Source organism: Mesoplodon bidens, assembly GCF_964165515.1.
Source record: "Mesoplodon bidens genome assembly, chromosome: 7".
NCBI lineage: Eukaryota > Metazoa > Chordata > Mammalia > Artiodactyla > Ziphiidae > Mesoplodon > Mesoplodon bidens.
Genome location: NC_138164.1, coordinates 60,849,166 through 60,872,418, shown reverse-complemented (window position 1 = coordinate 60,872,418; position 23,253 = coordinate 60,849,166). Strand labels below are relative to the sequence as shown.

At 39.1% G+C, this 23,253-nt stretch overlaps 1 protein-coding gene across 1 annotated transcript in view; it reads left to right on the top strand.

The window, feature by feature from the left end:
* Positions 1 to 23,253, top strand: part of C2CD3 (C2 domain containing 3 centriole elongation regulator) — a 138,231-nt gene that overhangs the window by 22,122 nt on the left and 92,856 nt on the right. The window contains exons 6-7 of the mRNA XM_081239099.1: positions 3,722 to 3,854; positions 4,300 to 4,428. Coding sequence (XP_081095225.1) covers positions 3,722 to 3,854; positions 4,300 to 4,428 — 262 coding nt within the window. The remainder of the gene's footprint in view (positions 1 to 3,721; positions 3,855 to 4,299; positions 4,429 to 23,253) is intronic.

Here is a 23,253-nt window from a genome sequence, read left to right as displayed (position 1 = left end):
TTGAGTGCCTATTTTGTGTCAGCCATTGTTTTGAGTATTGGGGTTACAGTGACAAATAAGATAGTCCCTGACTTAATGAATGCATTGTAGTAAAGGAAACAGACTCTAAAGCAGATACAGTACAATTTTGTATGATATATGCAACAGTGGAAGTATTTATTGAAACATTTAATCAAATTCCTGATATATACTAGGCACTGAGCATACAAAGACCAACAAAAGCCAATTTCTCGTCTCACAGTTGTTTGGGTGAGATAGACAATTTTAATACTGCATGGTAATTCCTTGATGGAATCAGATACGCAGAACTTTGAGAGCACAAAGGAAGTATTGTGTTTAAGGAATTAAAACTAGTTGTGTGTGGTTAGATTATAAAGTACCAAGTACCAAATATCTCTAGAGACACTTTGGGTATCAGTAGAAAAACTATTTTTCTACATGGCCCTGAAATCAAATGAAATTTATTATTGACACTGCTTGTCATTAACTACTTTATTCATAAAGCATTTATTGAGTGTGCCCACCTCATTAAAGAACTTTAAACCATATCAAATTAAGCCAAGTATTAACTAGAAACTAAAAGGAGGAGGGCTTCCTGTCACATAGCAAGCTTCCTTAACCAAATTTCCAATGCTAGCAAACCATGTTTTCCTCACCCTTTCTCACTGAATAAAAAAGACAGCCATTTTCTGACTGAATCCCAAAGAGATTTTTTTTAAATAAGTAAAAACAAAAATACATACTTATATAGCCATTATTTACATAGAAAAAGTTACTGCATATTATTAAGTGAAAAAGCAGTTATAAAACAGTATACATAATTGGGTCATTTGTAGAGATGTAGATGGACCTAGAGACTGTCATACAGAGTGAGGTAAGTCAGAAAGAGAAAAACAAATATCGTATATTAATGCATATACGTGGAATCTAGAAAAATGGTACAGATGAACTGGTTTGCAAGGCAGAAGTAGAGACACAGATGTAGAGAACAAACGTATGGACACCAAGGGGGGAAAGTGGGGGTGGTGGTGTGATGAATTGGGCAATTGGGATTGACATGTATACACTAATATGTATAAAATAGATAACTAATAAGAACCTGCTGTATAAAATAAAGTAAAATGAAATTCAAAAAAAACTGTATACATAATATACCATTTTTGCAAAAGAAAAAATTTATATATATACACACACACATACATCTATAGGTGTATGTATGCATAGATTAAAAACTATCTGGGGGGGTTTCCCTGGTGGTGCAGTGGTTGAGAGTCCGCCTGCCGATGCCGGGGACACCAGTTCATGCCCCGGTCCGGGAAGATCCCACATGCCGTGGAGCGGCTGGGCCCGTGAGCCGTGGCCGCTGAGCCTGCACGTCTGGAGCCTGTGCTCCGCAACGGGAGAGGCCACAGCAGTGAGAGGCCTGCATACCGAAAAAAAAGAAAAAAAAGAAAAAAAAAACAACTATCTGGGGGACTTCCCTGGTGGCACAGTGGTTAAGAATCTGCCTGCCAATGCAGGGGACACAGGTCTGAGCCCTGGTCTGGGAAGATCCCACATGCCACGGAGCAGTTAAGCCCGTTCGCCACAACCACTGAGCCCGCGCTCTGGAGCCTGCGAGCCACAGCTACTGCAGTCCACACACCTAGAGCCTGTGTTCCACACAGAGAAGCCACCACAATGAGAAGCCTGTGCACCACAACGAAGAGTAGCCCCCGCTCGCCGCAACTAGAGAAAGCCTGTGCACAGCAACAAAGACCCAACGTAGCCACACACACACACAAAAAACTATCTGGAATATATCAAAATGTTAATCAGTATTTGTGGGTAGTGGCATTAATGGGAATATTAGTTTTCTATTGCTGCATAACAAGTAACCACAAACTTAATGGCTTAAAAGAATACCCATTTATTAGTCACAGTTCTGTGGATCTGAAGTCCAGCAAGGTATGCTTGGGTTTTCTGCTTAGGGTATGATAGGCTACAATCAAGGTGTCAGCCAAGCTAAATTCTCATCTGGAAGCTCTGAGGGAAAATTCACTTCCAAGTTCATTCTTGTTGACAGAATCCAGTTCCTTGCAGTAGTAGGACTGCGGTCCCATTTCCTTGCTGGCGGTCAGCCAGGGTCCACTCTCAGCTCCTAAAGGCCATAAGGCCACATGCATTTCTTGCCACATGGTCCTCTCCATCTTCAAGACAGCAATGAAACATTACATCCTTCTCATACTTTAAATCTCTGAGTTCATATCCTGCAAACAGCCAGAAAAAAACTCTGCTTTATAAAGATTTGGGACCACCAAGATAATCTCCCAGTCTTGAGGTAGACTGATTTGGAACCATAATTACATCTGTAAAATCCCTTTATGGCAATACCTAGATGACTGAATCACTGGGAGAAGGTATTTGTATACCAGTGGCTGGAAATTTGGGGGGAACTATCTTAGAATTCTGCCTACATCATGTTTTTGCCTTTTGGCTAAGATCAAGTGTAGAATTATGCCTACCACAGATGGTGATCTTTATTTTCTTTTACTTATACTTTCACGTAACACATTGAACATATGATATTTCAGTGTTTTTCGGGTTTGGGGTTTTGAGTTTTTAAGCTATATTTTGAACTCTTTATGCTAACAAATGTTGAACGTTTATGGATCTGTTTGGCTTATTATTTTCTTGGCCTGACTGCCATATCTTCTTTATTTTTAGAAGCTATAAAACTCTAGACCAAGATAGACAGCCATTTGGTATCTAGTCTTACCTACCTCCTAAGCAACTGTGGAACCTCAAGAAAATAATAATTCTTCCCAGTGTTCCTTGAAATAATACCACTGGTCCTAAGCTTTTAAAAAGAAGTCTAAGAAAAAGTGGGGTCATATATGTATAGTGGTTAAATCGTAGGATGTAGAGTCATCCTGGTTATACTGCATGCATAACTTGGGCAAGTTACATATCCTCTGTGCCTCAGCTTTGTCATCTGGAAAATGAAGGAAATGATAGTACCTATTTCAGAGGATTGTTGGGAGGATTAAATGAGTTCCTATACATAACATACTTAGAGTAGTGCCTAGGAAGTGGTAAGGGTTCAATAAATGTTATCCTCTGTAATTCTTGTTGTTGCTTAGGGATGGGAGAAATTTTACCTATCAGAAAGTTTAAAGACTTTATCCTGACTTTTCTGTTAACCTGATGTATGATCTTAGACAAGTCGTAGAAATGTTTTGGTATTCTTTTCTTCATCCATAAAAGTATACATTTGGACTAGATTACCACTATGACTCCTAACAGTTTAGCTGATATAGTTGTTAGTGTTCCTCAAATAATAATGACATTAAAACTGTTACAAATAAGAGAATTCAGTAAGATAGCTGGATACAAAAATAATATATTATGTAGATATTACTAAATTTATTATGTGCAAACACCAGTTGGAAGAGTCAATGCATGTATATAATGACTCTAGTAAGGTGGTCAGTCACTACATAATGGAGACTTCATTCACTGCTATAATGCCAACATCTAAAACGGTCCACGTGATAGAAGCTCAGTAAACATTTGTTGTAAGGTGAATGTCCTCAAGGGATTCTCAAGCTAGTGGGGAAAGCAGACAAGTAAGCAGTTATAGTATACTATGGTAAGTCCTGTGAGAGAAGGAAAGGTGCTAAATATTTCAAGTATTTCTGTTGGATTTTAGATTTTCTGTGTTCTGTTTTGCCCTCTTCAGCTCTGTTAGAACAAGGCAATAAACTGCGTAATGCCATGGTGATTTCTGCAATGAAATCAAGCCCAGATACTAGCATGTTGTTGGAAGAAGTTCATCCTTCTGTGAAGGAAGATTTTCTTAGAGCATCTACACAGTAAGTAAGTTACTGGATAAACATGAACCCCAATAGTTAATTTCTTGATAGTTGTTAACATGTGTTTTTTTGTCAAGATATGGACTGAATAATCTTGGAAATGTTCAGCAAGTAATTCCTAATGTGGTGAAAAAGAAGCCTAAATTAGGAGTTAAGATACCCAAAATCTAGACCTAGCACTGACACTTACTTTAAATATGTAAATGGCTAAATTCTTAACTCCTTCTGAACCAGCATGCTTATATAAAAAATGGGTATATTCTCTCCTCCCTCTCTTACATAAATAAAATGAGATTCTAATATAGGAAAGGGCTTTGTAAACTGTGAAGTTTTATATATATTTAAGGTGAAGGCTGAAGTATGTTAAATATTCCATGTTCAATTAATTCTGATTTAGATTTTTCCCATATGTTAGCCACTGAAAAAGTATTTTTTCATTCCTTAGAATCAAAGCCTTGTCTAGGAATCAATTTAAAGACCACATTGAAGATCACCTCCTCCCTCCAACTGAGAATACATTTTGGAAACATGACACAAAAGCTGATACCAGAGCCATACAGCTGCTATTGGGCAGGTAAGAGCTCTTAACTAGCTTTCTTTCCTTTTAAATTATTCCTCCAGTTCATTGTGTACATTGTTAACAGATTTATCTTCTTAAAGCAACACTTCCTTAGAATAACCAAGTCATTCCCTTGGTTATTCACTGCCTACTAAATAAAAATCCAATCTTTAGCCTTTTATTCTTAGCTTCACTTACAGAATGGTCTCCAATCTACCTTTCCATTCTTATTTTTCATCTCTCTCCCCAACACCAACGTTACCTAGCAGGTTATAATGAAAAGAACATGGATTTTAAACAGACACAAGTTGAAATTTGAGGTCTGTCTCTTACTACCTATGTGGCCTGAACAATTAGGCAGGAAAAAAATATATAAGGGTTCCAAATTGGAAAGGAAGAAGTAAAACTATCTTTATTCACAGATGACATGATCTAGTATGTAAAAAAATCCTAGAGCTTCCCAGGTGGTGCAGTGGTTGAGGGTCCACCTGCCAATACAGGGGACACAGGTTCGTGCCCCGGTCTGGGAGGATCCCACATGCCGCGGAGCGGCTGGGCCCGTGAGCCATGGCCGCTGGGCCTGCGTGTCCAGAGGCTGTGCTCCGCAACGGGAGAGGCCACAACAGTGAGAGGCCCGCGTACCAGAAAAAAAAAAATAGACTGTTATAAATGTAAGATGTTTTATGTAAGCCTCATGGTAACCACAGGGCAAAAGCCTATAGTGGATACACAAAGGAGAAAGAGAAAGGAAGCAAAACATACCACTACAGAAAGTCATCAAATCCTATAGGAAGAGAGCAAGAAAGGAACAAAAGAATTACAAATCAACCAGGAAACAATTACCAAAATGCTAGTAATAAGTTCACTCCCATCATTAATTACTTTAAATGTAGATGGACTCAATTCTCCAATCATAAGATAGAGAGTAGCTGAATGGATAAAAAAAACAAGACCCAACTATCTGCTGCCTACAAGGATACTCACTTCAGCTTTAAGGACACACACAGGGCTCAAAGTGAATGGATATGAAAGATGTTTCATGCAAGTGGAAACCAAAAGAGAGTGGGGGGGGTACCTATTCTTATATCAGAAAAAAATAGGGGCTTCCCTGGTGGCGCAGTGGTTGAGAATCTGCCTGCCAATGCAGGGGACACAGGTTTGAGCCCTGGTCTGGGAGGATCCCACATGCCGCGGAGCAACTAGGCCCGTGAGCCACAACTACTGAGCCTGCGCGTCTGGAGCCTGTGCTCCACAACAAGAGAGGCCGGGACAGTGAGAGGCCCACGCACCACGATGAAGAGTGGCCCCCGCTCGCCGCAACTAGAGGAAGCCCTCGCACAGAAACGAAGACCCAACACAGCCAAAAAAAATAAATAAATAAATAAAATAAAATAAAAAAAAAAAAGAAAAAAATAGACTTTAAGCCAAAAACTATAATAAGATCAAGAAGGTCATTATATAATTATAGTTGGTCAATTCATCACAAGGATACAACAACTGTAAATATTTAGGTACCCACCCTAGGAGTACTTAAATATATAAAACAAATGTTAGTTGATCTGTAAGGTGAAATAAACAGCAATACAGAGGACTTCAGTACCCCACTTTTAACAATGAATAGATCATCAAAACAAAATCAGTAAGGAAACATCGGACTCAAATGGCACATTAGGTCAAATGTCCATAACAGACATATACAAAACATTCCATCTAACAGCAGCAGGATACATACACTTCTCAACCACACATGGAACATTCTCCAGTAGAGATTATAAGTTAGGCAACAAAATAAGTCAATAAATTTAAGAAGATTTACATATAAAGTATCCAATTACAATGGTATAAAACTAAAGGTTGGGCTTCCCTGGTGGCGCAGTGGTTGAGAGTCCGCCTGCCGATGCAGGGGACACGGGTTCGTGCCCCGGTCCACGAAGATCCCACATGCCGCGGAGCGGCTGGGCCTGTGAGCCATGGCCGCTGAACCTGCGCGTCCAGAGCCTGTGCTCCCCAACGGGAGAGGCCACAACAGTGAGAGGCCTGTGTACGGCAAAAAAAAAAAAAAAAAAAAAAAAAAAAAAAAAAACTAAAGGTCAATAACCAAAACTAGAAAATTGACAAATATGTACAGATTAAACAACAGGCTCCTTAGCAACCAATGTGCCAAAGAAGAAATCAAATAAGAAATGTAAAAATATCATTTAAGACAAGGGAAAATGGAAACACAACATACCAAAACCTATGGAATGCAACAAAAGCATATCTAAGAGGGAATTTTATAGCAGTAAACATGTACATTTAAGTGTATAACTGAATCACTTTGCTGTACACCCAAAAGTAACACAACCTTGTTAATCAACTATGGTCCAATATAAAATAAAAATTAAAAAAAAGAAACATGTAAGGTTTTGTAAGACATAACACATAAGACATAAAAAAAATACATACATTAAGAAACAAAGAGCTCAACTAAAAAACTAACTTTAGACTTCCGGGTAAGATGGCGGAAGAGTAAGACGCGGAGATCACCTTCCTCCCCACGGATACACCAGAAATACAGCTACACGTGGAACCACCCCTACAGAACACCTACTGAACGCTGGCAGAAGACCCCAGACCTCCCAAAAGGCAAGAAACTCCCCACATACCTGGGTAGGGCAAAGCGGAGAGATCCCCACAGAGAGGATCGGTGCCGAGCGGCACTCACCAGCCCGAGAGGCTTGTCTGCTCGCCCGCCGGGGCGCGCAGCGCTGGAAGCTGAGGCTCGGGCTTCGGTCAGAGCGCAGAGAGAGGACTGGGGCTGGCGGCGAGAACTCAGCGTGAAGGGGGCTAATGTGCCACAGCTAGCCGGCAGGGAGTCCGGGAAAACTCTGGAGCTGCCGAAGAGGCAAGAGACTTTTTCTTCCCTCTTGGTTTCCTGGTGCGCGAGGAGAGGGGATTAAGAGCGCTGCTTAAAGGGGCTCCACAGACGGGCGCGAGTCGCAACTGAAAGCGCGGAGCCCAGTGACGGGCGTGGGACGCTGGGGCTGCTGCTGCTGCCGCCAAGAAGCCTGTGTGCGAGCGCAGGTCACTGCCCACACTGCCCTTCCGGGAGCCTGTGCAGCCCGCCACTGCCGGGGTCCCGGGATCCAGGGGCGGCTTCCCTGGGAGAACGCACAGCGCGCCTCGGGCTGGTGCAACGTCACGCCGACCTCTGCCGCTGCAGGCTTGCCCCGCACTCCGTGCCCCTCCCTCCCGCCCGGCCTGAGTGAGCAAGAGTCCCCGAAGCGGCTGCTCCTTTAACCCTGTCCTGTCTGAGCGAAGAACAGACGCCCTCCGGCGACCTACACGCAGAGGCGGGGCCAAATCCAAAGCTGAGACCCAGGAGCTGTGAGAACAAAAAAGAGAAAGGGAAACCTCTCCCAGCAGCCTCAGAAGCAGCGGATTAAAGCTCCACAATCAACTTGATGTACCCTGCATCTGTGGAATACATGAATAGACAACACATCATCCCAAATTGAGGAGCCCAGAGTCAGTGCTGTGCCTCTGAGGTGGGAGAGCCAACTTCAGGACACTGGTCCACAAGAGACCTCCCAGCTCCACATAATATCAAACGGCAAAAATCTTCCAGAGATCTCCATCTCAACACCAGCACCCAGCTTCACTCAACGACCAGCAAGCTACAGTGCTGGACACCCTATGCCAAACAACTAGCAAGACAGGAACACAATGCCACCCATTAACACAGAGGCTGCCTAAAATCATAAAAAGTCCGCAGACACCCCAAAAGACACCACCAGACGTGGACCTGCCCACCAGAAAGACAAGATCCAGCCTCATCCACCACAACACAGGCACTAGTCCCCTCCACCAGGAAGCCTACACAACCCATTAAACCAACCTTAGCCACTGGGGACAGACACCAAAAACAACGGGAACTACAAACCGGCAGCCTGCAAAAAGGAGACCCCAAACACAGTAACATAAGCAAAATGAGAAGACAGAAAAACGCACAGCAGGAGAAGGAGCAAGATAAAAACGCACCAGATCTAACAAATGAAGAGGTAATAGGCAGTCTACCTGAAAAAGAATTCAGAATAATGATGGTAAAGATGATCCAAGATTCTAGTTCCCAGATCCAAAATCTTGGAAATAGAATAGACAAAATGCAAGAAACAGTTAACAAGGACCTAGAAGAACTAAAGATGAATCAAGCATCGATTAAAAACACAATACATGAAATAAAAAATACTCTAGATGGGATCAATAGCAGAATAACTGAGGCAGAAGAACAGATAAGTGAGGTGGAAGATAAAATAGTGGAAATAACTGCTGCAGAGCAAAATAAAGAAAAAAGAATGAAAAGAACAGAGGACAGTCTCAGAGACCTCTGGGACAACATTAAACGCACCAACATTCGAATTATAGGGGTTCCAGAAGAAGAAGAGAAAAAGAAAGGGACTGAGAAAATATTTGAAGAGATTATAGTTGAAAACTTCCCTAATATGGGAAAGGAAATAGTTAATCAAGTCCAGGAGGCACAGAGAGTCCCATACAGAATAAATCCAAGGAGAAATACGCCAAGACACATATTAATCAAACTGTCAAAAATTAAACACAAAGAAATCATATTAAAAGCAGCAAGGCAAAAACAACAAATAACACACAAGGGAATCCCCATCAGGATAACAGCTGATCTCTCAGCAGAAACTCTACAAGCCAGAAGGGAGTGGCAGGACATAATTAAAGTGATGAAGGAGAAAAACCTGCAACCAAGATTACTCTACCCAGCAAGGATCTCATTCAGATTTGATGGAGAAATTAAAACGTTTACAGACAAGCAAAAGCTGAGAGAGTTCACCACCACCAAACCAGCTTTACAACAAATGCTAAAGGAACTTCTCTAGGCAAGAAACACAACAGAAGGAAAAGACCTACAATAACGAACCCAAAACAATTAAGAAAATGGGAACAGGAACATACATATCGATAATTACCTTAAATGTAAATGGACTAAATGCTCCCACCAAAAGACACAGATTGGCTGAATGGATACAAAAACAAGACCCATATATATGCTGTCTACAAGAGACCCACTTCAGACCTAGAGACACATACAGACTGAAAGTAAGGGGATGGAAAAAGATATTCCATGCAAATGGAAATCAAAAGAAAGCTGGAGTAGCAATTCTCATATCAGACAAAATAGACTTTAAAATAAAGACTACTAGAAGAGACAAAGAAGGACACTACCTAATGATCAAGGGATCGATCCAAGAAGAAGAAATAACAATCGTAAATATTTATGCACCAAACATAGGAGCACCTCAATACATAAGGCAAATACTAACAGCCATCAAAGGAGAAATCGACAGTAACACACTCATAGTAGGGGACTTTAACACCCCACTTTCACCAATGGACAGATCATCCAAAATGAAAATAAATAAGGAAACACAAGCTTTAAATGATACATTAAAGAAGATGGACTTAATTGATATTTATAGGACATTCCATCCAAAAACAACAGAATACACATTTTTCTCAAGTGCTCATGGAACATTCTCCAGGATAGATCATATCTTGGGTCACAAATCAAGCCTTGGTAAATTTAAGAAAATTGAAATTGTATCAAGTATCTTTTCCGACCACAATGCTATGAGACTAGATATCAATTACAGGAAAAGAGCTGTAAAAAATACAAACACATGGAGGCTAAACAATACACTACTTAATAACGAAGTGATCACTAAAGAAATCAAAGAGGAAATTAAAAAATACCTAGAAACAAATGACAATGGAGACACGACGACCCAAAACCTATGGGATGCAGCAAAAGCAGTTCTAAGAGGGAAGTTTATAGCAATACAATCCCACCTTAAGAAACAGGAAACATCTCGAATAAACAACCTAACCTTGCACCTAAAGCAATTAGAGAAAGAAAAACAAAAACATCCCAAAGTTAGCAGAAGGAAAGAAATCATAAAAATCAGATCAGAAATAAATGAAAAAGAAATGAAGGAAACGATAGCAAAGATCAATAAAACTAAAAGCTGGTTCTTTGAGAAGATAAACAAAATTGATAAACCATTAGCCAGCCTCATCAAGAAAAAAAGGGAGAAGACTCAAATCAATAGAATTAGAAATGAAAAAGGAGAAGTAACAACTGACACTGCAGAAATACAAAAGATCATGAGAGATTACTACAAGCAACTCTATGCCAATAAAATGGACAACCTGGAAGAAATGGACAAATTCTTAGAAATGCACAACCTGCCAAGACTGAATCAGGAAGAAATAGAAAATATGAACAGACCAATCACAAGCACTGAAATTGAAACTGTGATAAAAAATCTTCCAACAAACAAAAGCCCAGGACCAGATGGCTTCACAGGCGAATTCTATCAAGCATTTAGAGAAGAGCTAACACCTATCCTTCTCAAACTCTTCCAAAATATAGCAGAGGGAGGAACACTCCCAAACTCATTCTACGAGGCCACCATCACCTTGATACCAAAACCAGACAAGGATGTCACAAAGAAAGAAAACTACAGGCCAATATCACTGATGAACATAGATGAAAAAATCCTCAACAAAATACTAGCAAACAGAATCCAACAGCACATTAAAAGGATCATACACCATGATCAAGTGGGGTTTATTCCAGGAATGCAAGGATTCTTCAATATACGCAAATCAATCAACGTGATACACCATATTAACAAATTGAAGGAGAAAAACCATAGGATCATCTCAATAGATGCAGAGAAAGCTTTCGACAAAATTCAACACCCATTTATGATAAAAACCCTGCAGAAAGTAGGCATAGAGGGAACTTTCCTCAACATAATAAAGGCCATATATGACAAACCCACAGCCAGCATCGTCCTCAATGGTGAAAAACTGAAACCATTTCTACTAAGATCAGGAACAAGACAAGGTTGCCCACTCTCACCACTCTTATTCAACCTAGTTTTGGAAGTTTTAGCCACAGCAATCAGAGAAGAAAAGGAAATAAAAGGAATCCAAATTGGAAAAGAAGAAGTAAAGCTGTCACTGTTTGCAGATGACATGATACTATACATAGAGAATCCTAAAGAAGCTACCAGAAAACTACTAGAGCTAATCAATGAATTTGGTAAAGTTGCAGGATACAAAATTAATGCACAGAAATCTCTGGCATTCCTATATACTAATGATGAAAAATCTGAAAGTGAACTCCAGGAAACACTCCCATTTACCATTGCAACAAAAAGAATAAAATATCTAGGAATAAACCTACCTAAGGAGACAAAAGACCTGTATGCAGAAAATTATAAGACACTGATGAAAGAAATTAAAGATGATACAAATAGATGGAGAGATGTACCATGTTCTTGGATTGGAAGAATCAACATTGTGAAAATGACTCTACTACCCAAAGCAATCTACACATTCAATGCAATCCCTATCAAACTACCACTGGCATTTTTCACAGAACTAGAACAAAAAATTTCACAATTTGTATGGAAACACAAAAGACCCGGAATAGCCAAAGCAATCTTGAGAACGAAAAATGGAGCTAGAGGAATCAGGCTCCCTGACTTCAGACTATACTACAAAGCTACAGTAATCAAGACAGTATGGTACTGGCACACAAACAGAAAGATAGATCAATGGAACAGGATAGAAAGCCCAGAGTTAAACGCACGGACATATGGCCAACTTATCTTTGATAAAGGAGGCAGGAATGTACAGTGGAGAAAGGACAGCCTCTTCAATAAGTGGTGCTGGGAAAACTGGATAGGGACATGTAAAAGTATGAGATTAGATCACTCCCTAACACCATACACAAAAATAAGCTCAAAATGGATTAAAGACCTAAATGTAAGGCCAGACACTATCAAACTCTTAGAGGAAAACATAGGCAGAACACTCTATGACATAAATCACAGCAAGATCCTTTTTGACCCACCTCCTAGAGAAATGGAAATAAAGACAAAAATAAACACATGGGACCTAATGAAACTTCAAAGCTTTTGCACAGCAAAGGAAACCATAAACAAGACCAAAAGACAACCCTCAGAATGGGAGAAAATATTTGCAAATGAAGCAACTGACAAAGGATTAATCTCCAAAATGTATAAGCAGCTCATGCAGCTCAATAACAAAGAAACAAACAACCCAATCCAAAAATGGGCAGAAGACCTAAATAGACATTTCTCCACAGAAGATATACAGACTGCCAACAAACACATGAAAGGATGCTCAACATCTTTACTCATTAGAGAAAAGCAAATCAAAACTACAATGAGATATCATCTCACACCAGTCAGAATGGCCATCATCAAAAAATCTAGAAACAATAAATGCTGGAGAGGGTGTGGAAAAAAGGGAACACTCTTGCACTGCTGGTGGGAATGTGAATTGGTACAGCCGCTATGGAGAACAGTATGGAGGTTCCTTAAAAAACTACAAATAGAACTACCATATGACCCAGCAATCCCACTTCTAGGCATATACCCTGAGAAAACCATAATTCAAAAAGAGACATGTACCAAAATGTTCATAGCAGCCCTATTTACAATAGCCCGGAGCTGGAAACAACCTAAGTGTCCATCATCAGATGAATGGATAAAGAAGATGTGGCACATATATACAATGGAATATTACTCAGCCATAAAAAGAAATGAAATTGAGCTATTTGTAATGAGGTGGATAGACCTAGAGTCTGTCATACAGAGTGAAGTAAGTCAGAAAGAGAAAGACAAATATCGTATGCTGACACATATATATGGAATTTAAGAAAAAAAATGTCATGAAGAACATAGGGGTAAGACAGGAATAAAGACACAGACCTACTAGGGAATGGACTTGAGGATATGGGGAGGGGGAAGGGTAAGCTGTGACAAAGTGAAAGAGCGGCATGGACATATATACACTACCAAACGTAAGGTAGATAGCTAGTGGGAAGCAGCCGCGTAGCACAGGGAGATTAGCTCGGTGCTTTGTGACCGCCTGGAGGGGTGGGATAGGGAGGGTGGGAGGGAGACGCAAAAGGGAGGGGATATGGAAACATATGTATATGTATAACTGATTAAATTTGTTACAAAGCAAAAAAGAAAAAAATAAATAAATAAAATAAAATAAAAAAACTAACTTTACACCTCAAGGGACTAGAAAAAACAACAAACTAAGCCCAAAGTTAGCAGAAGGAAGGAAATAACAAAAATCAGAGCAGAAATAACAAAGATCAGAGCAGAAATAAATGAAATAAAGACTAAAAAGACAATAGAAAAGATCAATGAAACTAATAGCTGGTATTTTGAAAAGATAAAGTAGACAAACCATTAGCTGGACTTACTAAGACGAAAAGAGAGCGGACTTCAATGGAATTATAAATGTAATAGGAGATACTATAACTGACATCACAGAAATACAAGGAATTGTAAGAGACTACTATGAAAAATTATACACCAACAAATTGCAAAACCTAAAAGAAATGGATAAATTTATATCCAGTCTACCAAAACTGAATCATGAAGAAACAGAAAAATCTGAACAGACTGATTACTAGCAAGGAGACTGAATTATAATTAAAAACCTCCCAACAAAATAATTCCAGGGCTTCCCTGGTGGTGCAGTGGTCAAGAATCTGCCTGCCAATGCAAGGGACATGGGTTCGAGCCCTGGTGTGGGAAGATCCCACATGCCGCAGAGCAACAAAGCCCGTGCACCACAACTACTGAGCCTGTGCTCTGGAGGCCGCAAGCCACAACTACTGAGCCCTTGAGCCACAACTACTGAAGCCTGCACACCTAGAGCCTGTGCTCCACAACAAGAGAAGCCTGCGCACTGCAACGAAGAGTAGCCCCTGCTCACCGCAACTAGAGAAAGCCTGTGCACAGCAACGAAGACCCAACACAGCCAAAAAGATAAATTAAATTAAAAAAATTTGAGGTCCCAAAAACTCCAGTAGTGAATTCTACCAAACATTTAAAGAACTAATACAATCTTTCTCAAACTCTCTGAAAACACGTAAGAGGAGGGAATGCTTCCAGACTCATTTTATGAGGCCAGCATTACTCTGACACTAAAGCCAGACAAAGACACTGCAAGGAAAAGAAAATTATAGGCCAATATCTCTTATGAACATAAATGGCAAAAATCCTCAACAAAACATTAGAAAATCAGATTCAACAATACATTAGAGGGCTTCCCTGGTGGCGCAGTGGTTGAGAGTCTGCCTGCCGATGCAGGGGACGCGGGTTCATGCCCCGGTCCAGGAAGATCCCACATGCCGTGGAGCGGCTGGGCCCGTGAGCCATGGCCGCTAAGCCTGCGCATCCGGAGCCTGTGCTCCGCAACGGGAGAGGCCACAACAGTGAGAGGCCCGCGTACCACACACACAAAAAAAAAACCAATACATTAGAAGGATCATATGCCATCATCAAGTGAAATTTGTTCCAGGGATGCAAGGATGATTTGACGTTTGCAAATCAATAAATATCATACACCGTATTAATAAAAAGAAGGATAAAAATCATGTGATCATCTCAATAGATGCGGAAAAGCATTTGACACAATTCAACACCCATTCGTGATAAAACCTCTCAACAAACTGGGTGTAGAGGAAATGTACCTCAACTTAACAAAGGCCATATGTGACAAGCCCACAACTAACATCATACTCAATGATGAAACACTGAAAGCTTTTCCTCTAAGATGAGGAATAAAAGAAAGATGCTCCGTGTCACCACTTTTAATCAACACAGTACTGAAAGTCCCAGCCAGAGCAATTAGGCAAGAAAAAGAAATAAAAAGCATTCAGATTGGAAAAGTGAAACTGCCACTGTTTGTAGATGACATGAATCACTAAAGTCTCTGCCGAAAAACTAGTTAGAATAAATGAATTCAGTAAAGTTGCAGGATACAAAATCAGTATATGAAAATCAGTTGCGTTTCTCTACACCAACAATGAACTATCAGAAAGAGAAAGTAAGAAGACAGTTAATTTACAATAGCATCAAAAAGAATCAAATACTTGGTATAAGTTAAATCAAGGACATGAAAGATCTGTTTACTGAAAACTATAAGACATTGATGAAAGAAAATGGAAGAGAACACAAATAAATGAACAGATATTCCATGTTCATGGATTGAGTTAATATTGTTAAAATGTCCATACTACCCAAAGCAATCTTTAGATTCAGTGCAATGTCTATAAAATTCCAGTGGCATTTTTCACAGAAATAGAAAAAAACGATCCTAAAATTTGTATAGGACCACAGATAGCCAAAGCAATCTTGAAGAACAAAGCTGGAGGCATCACACTTCCTGATTTCAAAGTATAATACAAAGCTATAGTAATCAGAATAGTATAGCGTTGTCATAAAAACAGACACATAGATCAATGGAACAGAATAGAGAACCCAGAAATAAACCCATGCATATATGGTCAATGAGTTTTTAACAAAGAGGCCAAGAATACTTAATAGAGAAAGGATGTTCTCTTCAATAAATATTGTTGGGAACGATGGACAACCACATGTAGAAGAATGAAACTGCATGGGCAATAAGTCCGGAGGAACCAAGATGATGGAGTAGAAGGACATGCTCTCACTCCCTCTTGTGAGAACACCAGAATCACAACTAGCTGCTGGACAGTCTTGGACAGGAAGACACTGGAACTCACCAAAAAAGATACCCCACATCCAAAGGCAAAGGAGAAGCCACAATGAGACGGTAGGAGGGGCGAAATCACAGTAAAATCAAATCCCATAACTGCTGAGTGGGTGACTCACAGACTGGAGAACACTTATACCACAGAAGTCCACCCACTGGAGTGAAGGTTCTGAGCCCCACGTCAGGCTTCCCAATCTGGGGGTCCGGAAATGGGAGGAGGAATTCCTAGAGAATCAGACTTTGAAGCCTAGTGGGATTTGATTGCAGGACTTCGAAAGGACTGGGGAAAACAGAGACTCCACTCTTGGAGGGCACACACAAAGTAGTGTGCGCATCGGAACCCAGGGGAAGGAGCAGTAACTACAGGGGAGACTGAACCAGACCTACCTGCTAGTGTTGGAGGGTCTCCTGTAGAGGCAGGGGGTGGCTGTCACTCACCATGGGGACAAGGACACTGGCAGCAGAAGTTCTGGGAAGTACTCCTTGGCATTAACCCTCCCAGAGTCTGTCATTAGCCCCACCAAAGAGCCCAGGTAGGCTCCAGTGTTGTGTTGCCTCAGGCCAAACAACCAACAGGGCGGGAACCCAGCCCCACCCATCAGCAGTCAAGCGGATTAAGGTTTTACTGAGCTCTGCCCACCAGAGCAACAGTCAGCTCTACCCACCACCAGCCCCTCCCATCAGGAAACTTACACAAGCGTCTTAGATAGCCTCATCCACAAGAGGGCAGACAGCAGAAGCAAGAAGGACTACAATCCTGCAGCCTATGGAACAAAAACCACATTCACAGAAAGATAGACAAGATGAAAAGGCAGAGGCTATGTACCAGATGAAGGAACAAGATAAAACCCCAGAAAAACAACTAAATAAAGTGGAGATAGGCAACCTTCCAGAAAAATAATTCAGAATAACGATAGTGAAGATGATCCAGGATCTCAGAAAAAGAATGGAGGCAAAGATCAAGAAGATGCAAGAAACGTTTAACAAAGACCTAGAAGAATTAAAGAACAAACAAACAGAGATGAACAATACAATAACTGAAATGAAAACTACACTAGAAGGAATCAATAGCAGAATAACTGAGGCAGAAGAACGGATAAGTGACCTGGAAGACAGAACAGTGGAATTCACTGCTGAAGAACAGAATAAAGAAAAAAGAATGAAAAGAAACGAAGACAGCCTAAGAGACCTTTGGGACAACATTAAACGCAACAACATTCACATTATAGGGGTCCCAGAAGGAGGAGAGAGAGAGAAAGGACCAGAGAAAATATTTGAAGAGATTATAGTCGAAAATTTCCCTAACATGGGAAATGAAATAGCCACCCAAGTCCAGGAAGCACAGAAAGTTCCATACAGGATAAACCCAAGGAGAAACACGCTGAGACACATAGTAATGAAATTGGAAAAAATTAAAGACAAAGAAAAATTATTGAAAGCAGCAAGGGAAAAACAACAAATAACATACAAGGGAACCCCCATAAGGTTAACAGCTGATTTCTCAGCAGAAACTCTACAAGCCAGAAGGGAGTGGCATGACATATTTAAAGTGATGAAACGGAAGAACCTACAACCAAGATTACCCAGCAAGGATCTCATTCAGATTCTATGGAGAAATCAAAAGCTTTACAGACAAGCAAAAGCTAAGAGAATTCAGCACCACCAAACCAGCTCAACAACAAATGCTAAAGGAATTTCTCTAAGTGGGAAACACAAGAGAAGGAAAGGACCTACATAAACAAACCCATAACAATTAAGAAAATGGTCATAGGAACATATATATCGATAATTACCTTAAATGTGAGTGAATTAAATGCTCCAAGCAAAAGACACAGGCTTGCTGAATGGATACAAAAACAAGACCCATCTATATGCTGTCTACAAGAGACCCACTTCAGACCTAGGGACACATACAGACTGAAAGTGAGGGGATGGAAGAAGATATTCCATGCAAATGAAAATCAAAAGAAAGCTGGAGTAGTAATACTCATATCAGATAAAATCGACTTTAAAATAAAGAATGTTACAAGAGACATGGGAGGACACTACATAATGATCAAGGGATCAATCCAAGAAGAAGATATAACAATTATAAATATATATGCACCCAACATAGGAGCACCACAATACATAAGGCAACTGCTAACAGCTATAAAAGAGGAAATTGACAGTAACACAATAATAGTGGGAGACTTTAACACCTCACTTACACCAATGGACAGATCATCCAAACAGAAAATTAATAAGGAAACACAAGCTTTAAATGACACAATAGACCAGATAGATTTAATTGATATTTATAGGACAATCCATCCAAAAACAGCAGATTACACTTTCTTCTCAAGAGTGCACAGAACATTCTCCAGGATAAATCACATCTTGGGTCACAAATCAAGCCTCAGTAAATTTAAGAAAGTTGAAATCATATCAATCATCTTTTCTGACCACAACGCTTTGAGATTAGAAATCAATTACAGGGAACAAAACGTAAAAAACACAAGCATATGGAGACTAAACGATACGTTACTAAATAACCAAGAGATCATTGAAGAAATCAAAGAGGAAATCAAAAAATATGTAGAGACAAATGACAATGAAAACACAACAATCCAAAACCTTTGGGATGCAGCAAAAGCAGTTCTAAGAGGGCAGTTTATAGCTCTACAAGCCTACCTCAAGAAAAAAGAAAAATCTCAACTAAACAACCTAACCTTACACCTAAAGGAACTAGAGAAAGAAGAACAAACAAACCCATAGTTAGCAGAAGGAAAGAAATCATAAAAATTACAGCAGAAATAAATGAAATAGAAACAAAGAAAACAGTAACAAAGATCAATAAAACTAAAAGCTGGTTCTTTGAGAAGATAAACAAAATTGATAATCCATTAGCCAGAATCATCAAGAAAAAGAGGGAGAGGACTCAAATCAGTAAAATTAGAAATGAAAAAGGAGAAGTTAAAACAGACACCACAGAAATACAAAGCATCCTAAGAGCCTACTACAAGCAACTCTATGCCAATAAAATGGACAACCTGGAAGAAATGGACAAATTCTTAGAAAGGTATAACCTTCCAAGACTGAAACAGGAAGAGATAGAAAATATGAACAGACCAATCACAAGTAATGAAATTGAAACTGTGATTAAAAATCTTCCAACAAACAAAAGTCCAGGACCAGATGGCTTCACAGGTGAATTCTAGCAAACATTTAGAGAAGAGCTAACACCCATCCTTCTCAAGCTCTTCCAAAAAATTGCAGAGGGAGGAACACTCCCAGACTCATTCTATGAGGCCACCATCACCCTGATACCAAAACCAGACAAAGATAGTAGAAAAAAAGAAAATTACAGACCAATATCACTGATGAATATAGATGCAAAAATCCTCAACAAAATACTAGCAAACAGAATCCAGCAACACATTAAAAGGATCATACACCATGATCAAGTGGGATTTATCCCAGGGATGCAAGGATTCTTCAATATATGCAAATCAATGAATGTGATACACCATATTAACAAACTGAAGAATAAAAACCATATGATCATCTCAAAGGATGCAGAAAAAGCTTTTGACAAAATTCAACACCCACATGATAAAAACTCTCCAGAAAGTGGGCATAGAGGGAACCTACCTCAACATAATAAAGGCCGTATATGACAAACCCACAGCAAACATCATTCTCAATGGTGAAAAACTGAAAGTGTTTCCTCTAAGATCAGGAACGAGACAAGGATGTCCACTCTCACCACTATTATTCAACATAGTTTTGGAAGTCCTAGCCACGGCAATCAGATAAGAAAAAGAAATAAAAGGAATACAAATTGGAAAAGAAGAAGTAAAACTGTCACTGTTTGCACATGACATGATACTATACGTAGAGAATCCTGAAAATGCCACCAGAAAACTAGAGCTAATCAGTGAATTTGGTAAAGTTGCAGGATACAAAATTAATGCACAGAAATCTCTTGCATTCCTACACACTAATGATGAAAAATCTGAAAGAGAAATTAAGGAAACACTCCTATTTACCACTGCAACAAAAAGAATAATATACCTAGGAATAAACCTACCTAGGGAGACAAAAGACCTGTATGCAGAAAAATATAAGACACTGATGAAAGAAATTAAAGATGATATGAACAGTTGGAGAGATATACCATGTTCTTGGATTGGAAGAATCAAAATTTTGCAAATGACTATACTACCCAAAGCAATCTACAGATTCAATGCAATCCCTATCAAATTACCAATGGCATTTTTTACGGAACTAGGACAAAAAACCTTAAAATTTGTATGGAGACACAAAAGACCCCGAATAGCCAAAGCAGTCTTGAGGGAAAAAATCGGAGCTGGAGGAATCAGACTCCCTGACTTCAGACTATACTACAGACCTACAGTAATCAAGACAATATGGTACTGGCAGAAAAACAGAAACATAGAACAATGGAACAAGATAGAAAGCCCTGAGATAAACCCATACACCTATGGTCAACTAATCTATGACAAAGGAGGCAAGGATATACAATGGAGAAAAGACAGTCTCTTCAGTAAGTGATGCTGGGAAAACTGGACAGCTACATGTAAAAGAATGAAATTAGAACACTCCCTAACACCATACACAAAAATAAACTCAAAATGAATTTGAGACCTAAATGTAAGACCGGACACTATCAAACTCTTAGAGGAAAACATAGGAAGAACACTCTTTGACATAAATCACAGCAAGATCTTTTTTGATCCACCTCCTAGAGTAATGGAAATAAAAACAAAAATAAACAAATGGGACCTAATGAAACGTCAAAGCTTTTGCACAGCAAAGGAAACCATAAACAAGATGAAAAGACAACCCTCAGAAAAAGAGAAAATATTTGCAAACGAATCAATGGACAAAGGATTAATCTCCAAAATATATAAACAGCTCATGCAGCTCAATATTAAAGAAACAAACAACCCAATCCAAAAATGGGCTGAAGACCTAAATAGACATTTCTCCAAAGAAGACATACAGATGGCCAAGAAGCACATGAAAAGCTGCTCAACATCACTAATTATTAGAGAAATGCAAATCAAAAGTACAGTGAGGTATCACCTCACAGCAGTTAGAATGGGCATCAATCTACAAACAACAAATGCTGGAGAGGGTGCAGAGAAAAGGGAACCCTCTTGCACTGTTGGTGGGAATGTAAATTGATACAGCCACTATGGAGAACAGTATGGAGGTTCCTTAAAAAACTAAAAATAGAATTACCGTATGATCCAGCAATCCCACTACTGGGCATATACACAGAGAAGACCATAATTCAAAAAGTCGCATGCATCCCAATGTTCATTGCAGCACTATTTACCATAGCCAGGACATGGAAGCAACCTAAATGTCCATCGACAGATGAATGGATAAAGAAGTTGTACATATATACAATGGAATATTACTCAGCCATAAAAAGGAACGAAATTGGGTCATTGTTGAGACATGGATGCATCTAGAGACTGTCATACAGAGTGAAGTAAGTCAGAAAGAGAAAAACAAATATCATATATTAACACATGTATGTGGAACCTAAAAAAATGGTACAGATGAACTGGTTTGCAGGGCAGAAGTTGAGACACAGATGTAGAGAACAAACGTATGGACACCAAGGGGAGAAGGCCGCCGGGGATGGGGATGCTGGTGTGATGAATTGGGCAATTTGGATTGACATGTATATACTGATGTGTATAAAATGGATGACTAATAATGATCTGCTGTTTAAAAAAATAAATTAAATTAAATTAAAATATAAAAAAACCAAAAAACAAAAAACGACTAATACTAAACTTTCTTCGGGTTATTTGTATGGAAGTATGTTAATATAAATGTTTCAGACATTTCACGAAATTCCTAAAAATCTTATATGTTCTGGTATAATGTTATAAGTCATAGTTCTAGTTATTATTTTAAAATGTATATCTCAGAAATAACTAAATTTCCTTGTCAATTGCATTATTATGAACTTTCATCAGATCTTTAACCATGGTCATTTTTAAGTCTTTTGTCATTTACAGACAGTTCTGGGTGTACTCTCATGCTTTTGCAAAAATGTTCCTATAAAACGGTTTCATCTTCAAGGAATTCATGGAAAAGAGTGACAAGCACAGGTTTCTGGTAACCAACTATACTGCTGAACTGAATGAATAAGCATTTTCAGAACTCTAATGGAAAACTGATGAATTCATAAAAGTGCTAACAAAAGATCAAGATAAAAAAAATTAATTACATGGGACTGAGTGAACTGATGAGGGTGATTATAAATTTTGTTTCTCTTTGAATAAAAAAATTAAAAAATAAATTTAAAAAATAAATCCAAAAAAAAAGAATGAAACTGGACACTGTTTTTACACTGTACACAGAAATCAACTCAAAATGGATTAAAGATTTGAGCATAGACCTGAAATCATAAAACTCCTGAAAGAAAACATAGGGGGGTAGGCTCCTTGACATTGATTGGTCTTGTCAATAATTTTTTGGACTTGACACCAAAATCAAAGGGAACAAAAGCAAAAATAAGTAAGTGGGACCACATGAAACTAAAACACAGCAAAGAAAACCATCAACAAAATGCAAAGGCAGAAAATATTTGCAAACCACATATCTGATATGGGGTTGATATCCAAAGTATACAAGGAACTTATACAACTCTATAGTAAAAAAAACAACAAACAAACAAATAGCCCAATTAAAAATTGGGCAAAGGACCTAAATAGACCTGTTTTCCTAAGAAGACATACAGATGGTGAAGAGGTACAAGAAAATGTGCTCAACATCATTAATCATCAGGGAACTGCACATCAAAACCATAATGAGATATCACTTCACACCTATTAAGATGTCTGTTACAAAAAGAAAAGAGATAACAAATGCTGGTGAGAATTTGGAGAAAAAACCTTGTACACTGTCATTGGGAATGTAAACTGGTATAGTCACTATGGAAAACAGTATGGAGGTTCCTCCAGAAATTAAGAATAGAACAGCCATATGACCCAGCAATCCCAATTCTGGTTGTATATACAAAGGAAATGAAATCATTGTCTGGTTTTTTTTTTTTGAAATGTAAAAAAACATTTATTTTATATTGGAGTATAATTGATTTACAGTGTTGTGTTTCAGGTGTACAGCAAAGTGGTTTTGTTATACATATACATTTATCTATTCTTTTTTAGA